General features: G+C 46.6%; 1 protein-coding gene across 1 annotated transcript; it reads left to right on the top strand.

The window, feature by feature from the left end:
* Positions 1-889: 889 nt before the first annotated feature.
* On the top strand, positions 890-8,857 carry LOC132463500 (dynamin-3-like). Its single transcript, XM_060059737.1, has 6 exons — positions 890-1,040; positions 2,156-2,270; positions 6,285-6,449; positions 7,097-7,329; positions 7,847-8,017; positions 8,584-8,857. The coding sequence occupies exons 1-6, from the start codon at positions 949-951 to the stop codon at positions 8,624-8,626; spliced, it is 819 nt and encodes a 272-aa protein (XP_059915720.1). The 5' UTR covers positions 890-948; the 3' UTR covers positions 8,627-8,857.
* Positions 8,858-9,939: the final 1,082 nt, after the last annotated feature.

Genomic DNA, 9,939 nt, shown 5'->3' with positions numbered 1-9,939 from the left:
CATATAACTAATAACTAGCACCGTTATGAAGGTCCCAAAAGGCGTTCACAGCCACGCCGTGCACCAACCTACTATCTCCAAATAACACACACACACACACACACACACACACACACACACACTGGTTAGATAGTGGAAGCCGTATATGTGTGATTCTGTTTCGCCAACATGCGAAATGGAGCATTACGCTGAAGAGTAATTACTGTAAATTAAGCTATTACGTCATGGAATGAGATATCGATACCAAACGTTATCCACATGTTGAGAGAGGTGTCCTCTATGCGACCGGCGGGTATCCAGTTTCCAGTTTCTGAGGCATTATATATATATTTATATAATGTTGAATAATATTTTCTAATTAACATAGTTGGATTTAGCCATAAGTCATTTTATACATTAACAGAAACCCATTTTAAATCAAACACATCATTAGATCATGTTCGTCATTTGAGGCAGTTGTTCTGAAGGAAACCATTGGATCCAGACATTCTGGGTCCAAGAGGGAGCCCTGTTCAACATTTCCAGTAAGGCATGTGCACCCAGTATCAGATAACCATCAGTGTGGCTCACGGTTCAACTTTAGGGGCTGAGCTGTAAGCTTTAGCAGTAGATCAAGAGCTCGAGCGCGTTGACTGGTAAGCAGAGGGTTGCTAGTTGGATCTCCGGCTCCTCCTAGCTGAGTGTCGAGGTGTCCCTGAGCTAGACGCCTCACCCTGACTGCTCCTGACGAGCTGGCTGTCGCCCTGCGTGGTTGACTCCGCCGTCAGTGTGTGAGTGTGTGAATGTGTGATGAATGGTTCTAAGTTGCTTTGGATAAAAGGGTCAGCAAAATCCCCTAAATGTGAATGTAAGAAAAAGCTACCGTACCACAGACACACTGTGAACACCTGATGAACCGCGCCCTCCACCTTGTGTTTCCCTGGTCTACAGGAGAAGGAGAAGAAGTACATGCTGCCGCTGGACAACCTGAAGGTCCGCGACGTTGAGAAGAGCTTCATGTCCAGCAAGCACATCTTCTCCATCTTCAACACCGAGTCCAGGTCAGCACACAGCCTCTCTACTGACGCAACTCTTCTGGGTTTCTGATGAGTCTAGCAGGCACGGCATAGTAAAATGGTGATTTAGTTTGTCCAGCTGATGAAAGGTGCTCAGTTGGAACCGGGATATGTCGGTGTCCTACGTGCAGGCGACCTTTGAGCAGAATATGCCCTGACCTCTAGCTGCTGCTTACCGACATGGTTGTTGTGAAAAAGTGTCTGATAAAAGTAATAGTAATGTGGGGGCACTCCAAACAAAACATAACAGGACTTTCTCTGGCCCTGTGCAGCAGAGGGAGACAGAGAGGCGATGTCTGGCGGATCGGCTGAGATGGGTTTTAGGTTAGGTAGTCTGTGTGTGTGTGTGTGTGTGTGTGTGTGTGTGTGTGTGTGTGTGCGTGTGCGTGTGCGTGTGCGTGTGCGTGTGTGTGTGTGTGTGTGTGTGTGTGTTTTTAATTATTATTCCATTCCTTTTTAATCTCCATGTGTCTTGAACTGAACTGACACTCGTACGCCTCAATTAGTTTGAAATATGGCAAAAAAGCAGCAACTACAACCACAACAACAACAAGTGAAACCCATGCAGAGGAGTCATTAAGCGTCTGCAGAAGAAGCACCTCGTTGGAACACTACTGTCTTGGTTAACAGATCCACACTCTGGTTTGAGGGGAACAAGCCACTGGTTCCCCCATCAGGGCTCCATCAGGAAGATCTCAGGCCACTGGAATGTGTTTGATTTTAGATGTGTGGTTGAACCGACTACACTCTGTAGTCGGTACACACCGTTCTATTCTTATTACCGACGCAAGCTGTAAGCTCTGGAGCTTGTGTGTTTGTTGTCCATGTTGCATGGTGCTTTTGTTACGTTATATTTCCATTTTTATTTCTTGGTGCGTTTTGTGCTTTGGAATGCAATGCCAAACATGAAAGAGTTGTGTTCCCGCTAAGTGGTTGCACATGGGTTGTGGCATAAAAAAAGAAAACAATGCTAAGTCTATCTCCTTTATCTCCTGTGCGTTTAAAGAGAGCTTCCGAAGAAACAAGGAATCTTATATCAAAACCCAAACGTTTAAACACTGAGGAGAATGTGGTGTGTGTGTGGATGTTTGTGTTTCTAGAAACGTCTACAAGGACAACCGCACCCTGGAACTGGCCTGCGACTCCCAGGAGGACGTGGACAGCTGGAAGTCCTCCCTGCTCCGCGCGGGGGTCTACCCTGAGCGGACCACCATGGTGAGAGACCTGCAGTCATTCATCTCTGTCTTTCTCCATCTTCTCTTCGTCTGCTTACACACTGAACCTCCGGCAGAACCACAACATGTGATGTGAGACTCACTCAGTACAGTGCCACCACAACATGTGATGTGAGACTCACTCAGTACAGTGCCACCACAACATGTGATGTGAGACTCACTCAGTACAACACCACAACATGTGATGTGAGACTCACTCAGTACAACACCACAACATGTGATGTGAGACTCACTCAGTACAACACCACAACATGTGATGTGAGACTCACTCAGTACAGTGCCACCACAACATGTGATGTGAGACTCACTCAGTACAACACCACAACATGTGAGGTGAGACTATCGTTCATTGAACGGTAGTTCATGAACTCGTTCATATTTTGGGCGAACGTGAACTGAACGTACTGTATTACTGCCTGATGAACGTTACTGTGAACTCGTTCATTCTGGTGTCTGTGAACGGCACGCTCACTCGGTTTAACTTCGTTCAATAGGGGGGTTATTTGTTTATCAACACGGCGGATGCGCACGCAGAACGCCGTGTTGTTTGACCGGTTGCCACCGTTATCTCCGTATAGTTAATTTGCAGTTGAGGTGTTGTCAGCTTACTGTTATTGAAACAAATGGTGCGGTGATTATTCTTCAAAACGAGAGATGTTAAATTGTGAAAAATGTATTAAACTGTAATCAGACAACGCGGTTATATGCTATAGACTCCAGAGTATCTTGGGTATAAAGGCTGAGACGAATTTCGAATTATGAATATGTACAATCCATAACGTTAGCTCTCTGGCTCCTAGCTCAGCGGACTAAAATACCTCCTAGAAGCATTGCTTGTTGGCCGGAAACGAAAAGGAGGGCTGTTTACGTTTGGTTGTATTCTTTTCACTCGGTTCTCCGTCTCAACAGTAGGACTAGAACCGAGCGAAAAGACTAGAACCAAACATGAACACCACCCCTTTCCTTTTCTGGCCAACGAGCAATGAGTCTTCCAACAGAAATCAATGGGATTTACAAAATGCTAAAATGTGCAGTAACGATAGAAACTGTATTTCGCTACGATACTTGTTTCAACCACTCTATTTCATCATAGACAAACCACAAAGGGGGCTCAATGTTCAAAATACTGGAAAAAAATAAAAGATCACAGCAACATATTGAAAAAAATAACTATGAACTAGTTCATTTTTTGGAACTGTGAACTTAGTTCAAAATTTTGAATTATGAACGTTTAACTGAACTAGTTCATTTTAAAATTTGTGAACTGAACTTTGAACTTCCCAACACTGGTGAGACACACTCAGTACAGTGCCACCACAACAAGTCCTGTGAGATTCAATCCGTACAGCACCACAACATATGATGTGAGATTCACTCCGTACAGAACCATAACATGTGATGTAAGATTCACTCAGTAGAGCACAACAACATGTGCTGTGAGATTCACTCCATACAGAACCACAACATGTGATGTGAGATTCACTGAGTACAGCAGCACAACATGTGATGTGAGATTCAATACGTACAGCACCACAACATATGATGTGAGATTCACTCCGTACAGAACTACAACATGTGATGTCAGATTCACTCAGTTTATTTTTAATACTCTTCGTCCCAAGGCCTCAACAATCTGCCTCCATCGACCTTGACTCCTTTTCCCAGTTGGGGTCCATATCAGTTCGACCTTTGGGATACGATCCTGGTCCATCCTGAGTACATGTCCCAGCAATCGTAATCAGCGACGTTTGATTTCCGACACATTAGGAGTGCACTTGGTCTTCCTGTGCAGTTCTTTGTTGGAGATCTTCTCAGGCCAGAAGACGCGGCAGATTTTATTTAAGGAGAGAACAGCAAAGTCATCGGCAAAGTCTAGGTCTTCGAGTTGGGAGAACAAAGTCCACTGGATTCCCCTGGGTTTATCGGCCGTTGTCTTCCTCATTACCCAGTCGATGGCCATCAGGAAGAGAATTGGAGACATGGTACACCCCTGTCGCCCACCTGACTCTACTGTGAACCAGTCCGATGGTGTTCCATTGACAATAGCTGCGTTTCCATCTAAAAGGTGATGCGAATCTTTAGAAAGTTCGCAAAAAAGTAATTCGAATTAGGTGCGTTTCCATCAAGTGGTTGGAGCGGAATAGGGTGATGACGTTACACGTTGATGTCGGCAGGGTTGCTATGGCCGGTCGTTATGCGGAAATCGGAAAGACTGTCAGTCCTGTGTGTTCAAAGTTTGCTACGTCACAGCTGTTTCGAAAAGTGTGTTTCCATCTCCCATTTTGCGAATTTACTCTATTTCGCATTTCTCAAAAACCACCTCAAGCGAGCGGATAAACCTTTTTGCGAATTAGAGGATTTTTATGCAAATTTCGGTGTTTCCATCACCGTTTACTGATTCGATACTTCAAAGTTCGCATAAAATCAGGGGGATGGAAACGCACCTAATGACACCGCACTCGAAGCGGCGATAGAACAGCCCCATTAGTGTGACCCTTTTTGGAGGAATTCCATATGCTCTCACGATCTTCCATAGGCTCCATAGACTTTCGATGGTATCGACAGCAGCGTGATCCCCCTCCAGTTGTCACAGTTTTGGAGGTTGCTTTTCTTGGGCAGTTTGACAAAGAGGCCCTTGTCCCAGTCATCGGGTATTGTTTCCTTATCCCAGATGTTTCTGAAGAGTTCTGTGAGCACCTTAGTAGAAGTGGTAAGGTCTGCTTTCAGCATCTTGGCGAGGATGGCAACTATGCCGGCAGCTTTCACACCCTTCATGGCTTGGATGGCACACATTACCTCTTCATGAGTTGGGGGACTGGTGTTGATGTTATGTGCATCCTCTGCTGGTGGATGGTTAGCAGGATCGTCTGGCTCGGGACAGTTGAGTACCTCACGAAATTGTTGAACCCATCTCGTGGTTTGTTCTTGTTCTGTCCTGAGGATGTTACTATCCTTGTCTTTGACAGGGGTCGCCTGGCTTGTGTATTTGCCACTGAGATTCTTGGTGATGTTGTAGACCGTTCTCATCTCGCCCCTTATAGCAGCTTGCTCTGCTTTTTCTGCTAAGTCATCTATGAAGGCCCTCTCAATTCACTCAGTAGAGCACCACATCATGTGATGTGAGATTCACTCCGTACAGCAGCAAAACATGTGATGTCAAATCGCAAGAGCGATATGAGCTCTAAATATTTTGGACAGCGTTGCGTTTTGAGCTATTCGGCGATTTTGCATCTTTTACAGCTTTTGGTGTGAACGTACCAAAATAAGATAACGAGGAATAAGATAACGTACTTATCTTATTCCTCATCACAGTCATTTGTTTATTTTGTGAGCACCCCCTGTAAAGATAAACAAAACAGCTAGATTTATATCCTTATATCCAAAAAACATAACAAACACTGCAATCTTTTGATGTATTTCACATAGCAGTATGCGGTTTCCCACTAAAAAGTTAACTTAACTCTTAAAGTGTAATCGGTGCGACTGACACAGAATACACTGGTATGTAGAATCACTAAGACCATTTTATTAATTAAACTGAAACACCAGTGCATTGGTTATCCAACATATATGCGAAAAGCTTTGTCTTTTCTATAACTATATTACATTCATTCACATAAGCAACTTACAAGCGTGGCGGAGAACTATCAAAGTCTGCATACGTAAGCACTGGGAACCAATGCCCTAACCCAGTGTGTTAATACCATGCCAACTGAGCTAGACTTGACCACAACATTGGGCCTCATCAACCTAAGCAGGTCTTTTGGATTATAGGATGTTTCCGACTGTTCGATCAATTGTCTTTCCAACAATTGAGCACTTCCCTTTTCATTAATTATATTTATTGAAACTTTCCTATTCCTATGTTAATATTAGGGTTGATTGTGTTAAATGTCTCAATTTAAAATTTCTTAATTTCCAGCTTCGATCCCAATTTCCCATTTGGGTTTCCTGAAGCACCATTTGATCTCCTGAATGCTGTTGGTTTGTCCAGGTGGAGAGTGAGAGCTCCACCACCTCGGAGAACTTCTCCATGGACCCCCAGCTGGAGCGGAAGGTGGAGACGATCCGCAACCTGGTGGACTCCTACATGGCCATCGTCAACAAGTGCATCCGTGACCTCATGCCAAAGACCATCATGCACCTCATGATCAACAACGTAAGCCACAGCCGCATCTGTGTGCGTGTGTGTGTGCGTGCATGTGTGCGTGTGTGTGTGCGTGCATGTGTACGTGTGTGCATGTGTGTATGAGAGGGTTTCTGCCGTGAGAATGGACAATATGGGTTTGGGCCTTCTACTACTGCAGTATGTTGGTCTGCATCATTCTTATTATGATACACACGTATCATATTCCAAGTATTTCATTTTTTATTAATAATACATATAACATCAAATAATATTTTTTGTAAATACTCATCAAACTTTACATCGACAAAAGCCCCAATAACACTAAGAAAGTGATACTTTCTGAAAAAAATAAATAGAAGAGTCAAAACACAGCACATCAAACATGAACGCAAAACTAAGAAAAATGGAAATGAGAGTGACCGCCAGTCTGCTAATACTGGCTCTCTGCTGCCCCCTGCAGCTGGACATGACCAAGTCTGCTAACGCTGGTTATCTGCTGCCTCCTGCAGGACAGTTTGCTAACACTGGCTCTCTGCTGTCCCCTGCAGGCCAGTTTGCTAACACTGGCTCTCTGCTGCCCCCTGCAGGCCAGTCTGCTAACACTGGCTCTCTGCTGCCCCCTGCAGCTGAACATGCCCGCCTGTCTGCTAACACTGGCTTTCTGCTGCCCCCTGCAGGTGAAGGACTTTATAAACGCAGAGCTTCTGGCCCAGCTGTACTCGGCCGGGGACCAGAGTGCCCTGATGGACGAGTCCCAGGAGCAGGGCCAGCGCAGGGACGAGGTGCTGCGGACCCACCACGCCCTGAAGGAGGCCCTGGCCATCATAGGAGACATCTCCACCTCCACCATCACCACGCCCCTGCCCCCGCCAGTGGACAGCTCCTGGGTGGGGGGCAGCGGCGGCCGCAGGTAACCCTTGGAGATAGTGACACCACACACACACACACACACACACACACACACACACATACACACACACACACACACACACACATACACACACACACACACACACACACACACACACACACACACACACATACACATACACACATACACACATACACACGCGCACGTGCGCACACACACACACACACACACACACACACACACACACACACACATGCACACGCGCACGTGCGCACATCCACACCACAGATTCATGAGCGAATGCACACACACAGAAACACACACACATAGAAAGAGTGTGTGATCAATTCCATAACTGTATATCTATTGTGCAAAATAATTGTCTTAATTAATGACTGAACCAATCGTGTTTTAATCGTGTCGACATTATAAAAACATTGAATCACTAGGGAATAATACTCGAGAGGAAAAAGATGAGCATAGCATATATATAGAATGACCTACTAGTTATTCTATGTCCAGCAGTACAACATGTCCCTCCCTCCACCTGCTCCAGGTCGCCTCCTCCGAGCCCCACAGCCTCCAGGAGGATGTCTTCTGGCCAGCGCCCGGCCCCCCGAGGGGCCCCGCCACCCCCCAACCGCCCGGGGCCCCTTGGACCCTTTAATAATGCAGAGAGCCCCCAGGCTCCCAGCCGCCCAAACCGGGCCCCCCCTAGCATCCCCAGGTGAGGCAGGCCATCTCTGAGGGATCGCTGGTAGCGCTCGTTAGAAACGCAAGCAATGTTGGCGTCTATTGCACAGGTAGAGCAGATTGCTCAGGTAGCAATAAAAGCACTGTTGGCAACATTAGCACCATTAGCAACATTAGCAACATTTGTACGGTAGGCAACGTACGCAGCAGTGGTGATGTTAGCCCTGTTAGCAACGTCAGATAAGACATTTTTGTTCCTTGTTTGGTTTTGCTTCGGCATGCATTATAATTTCAAGGGAACAATTAATTGCTAGTTTTAAACCAGGTATCTTTTTACTTAGGCTTGAAGAATGTATATAAGTGACACTTTCTCTTGAGTAAATGCTAACCCTATTCCTATTCTTCCCATTTCCATTCTTTCTCTCTCTCTCTCTCTCTCTCTCTTTCTCTCTCTCTCTCTCTCTCTCTCTCTCCCTCTCTCTCTCTCTCTCTCTCTCTCTCTCTCTCTCTCTCTCTCTCTCTCTCTCTCTCTCTCTCTCTCTCTCTCTCTCTGTCCACTCGTCTTTCTCTGGTACCATCTCTCTGGAACTTGGGCCCCAGCCGGCGGCCTCCACCCTCCCCAACCAGGCAAGCTCCACCCTAATCACCATGGAGACCGTGTCTGCATATCGGCTTGGGCCTCCACTCTCCTCCTCATCCTTCCCTAATCCCCCTCTCTCTGCCTCCTCTCTCTCAGACATATATATTGTCACTCTCCTTCTCTCTCAGCCACGTCTATGGTCTCTCTCCTGCTCCCTCCCTTCCCTGCAGTGCACAAACAAACACACTCTCACATACCTGCGAACACATACAAATACACACACAAATACACACACACCGCTGAGCTTCTACCCATGGCCCTGCCAGGTCCATATATCTGTGTACAGTGTGGTACTGGTGCATGTTGTGGTGTATGTGTGTGTGCGTACGCTTGTTCTACTTGGCGATGGTCTCCCGCTCTCTCTAGGGTTTTAGCTTCCCGCTCATTTCCCAACCCCCCAAACTCCACCCCCCACCCCACCCGACTCCACCCCCCACCCCACCCGACTCCACCCCCCACCCCACCCGACTCCACCCCCCACCCCCCCCCGACTCCACCCCCCACCCCACCCGACTCCACCCCCCACCCCACCCGACTCCACCCCCCACCCCACCCGACTCCACCCCCCACCCCCCCGCCGACTCCACCTCCAACGCTTCTCCATGGATACGTGTTCAGCAGTGGCACTGCCCTACTTAATCCAAGATGAGCATGGCACACTTGCTTTTTTTTGCATGGGAAAGTGTGTGTGTGTGTGTGTAGAATGTGTGTAGAGAGTTTGTATGTGTGTGTGTGTGTGTGTGTGTGCGAGTGTGTGTTCTCTGCGTCAGTTGATGTGTATGTGAACCATGGGAGGGCCGTTGATATGCCTATGTGTCGGTAAAGAGTATTGTTTTAGCACTGTATTATTTATTGTGTATAATATACCCCCCCCACCCTCACACCCCCCCTCAGACCACCACCACCACCACTATGTGTTAATTAATGGCTTGACCTTCTCTTAGGAACTAAAGTTGTATCTCAGTATGTACGCGTGTTTGTGTGTGGGTGCGTGCAGGTGTGTTTGTGCTCATTGGTTTATGTGCGTACATGTGTGTGTGTGTGTGTGTGTGCAAATAACCTGTATATGTATGTGTGCGAGTGTGCGAGGACATGTGTGCATGTACCGTCTGTCTGCACGTTTGTTGGCGTTTTAAGTTTAGTATTCGTTTTCATGGTCGAATCTGTGACTACTAATATGGATATAAATAATAATAACGATAATAATAATAAGGAATCATGCAACCCCACATGGGGTGACTTAAATGTTGGACTTTTTTGTGCGTATGTGAGTTCCTGTGTTGTAGTAGCAGCCATACACACATAGGCTGAGGAGC

The sequence above is a fragment of the Gadus macrocephalus genome, chromosome 8 (genome assembly GCF_031168955.1).
Source record: "Gadus macrocephalus chromosome 8, ASM3116895v1".
Classification (NCBI taxonomy): domain Eukaryota; kingdom Metazoa; phylum Chordata; class Actinopteri; order Gadiformes; family Gadidae; genus Gadus; species Gadus macrocephalus.
Note: the sequence above shows the minus strand (reverse complement) of the source record. Positions and strands in the feature narration are given on the sequence as shown.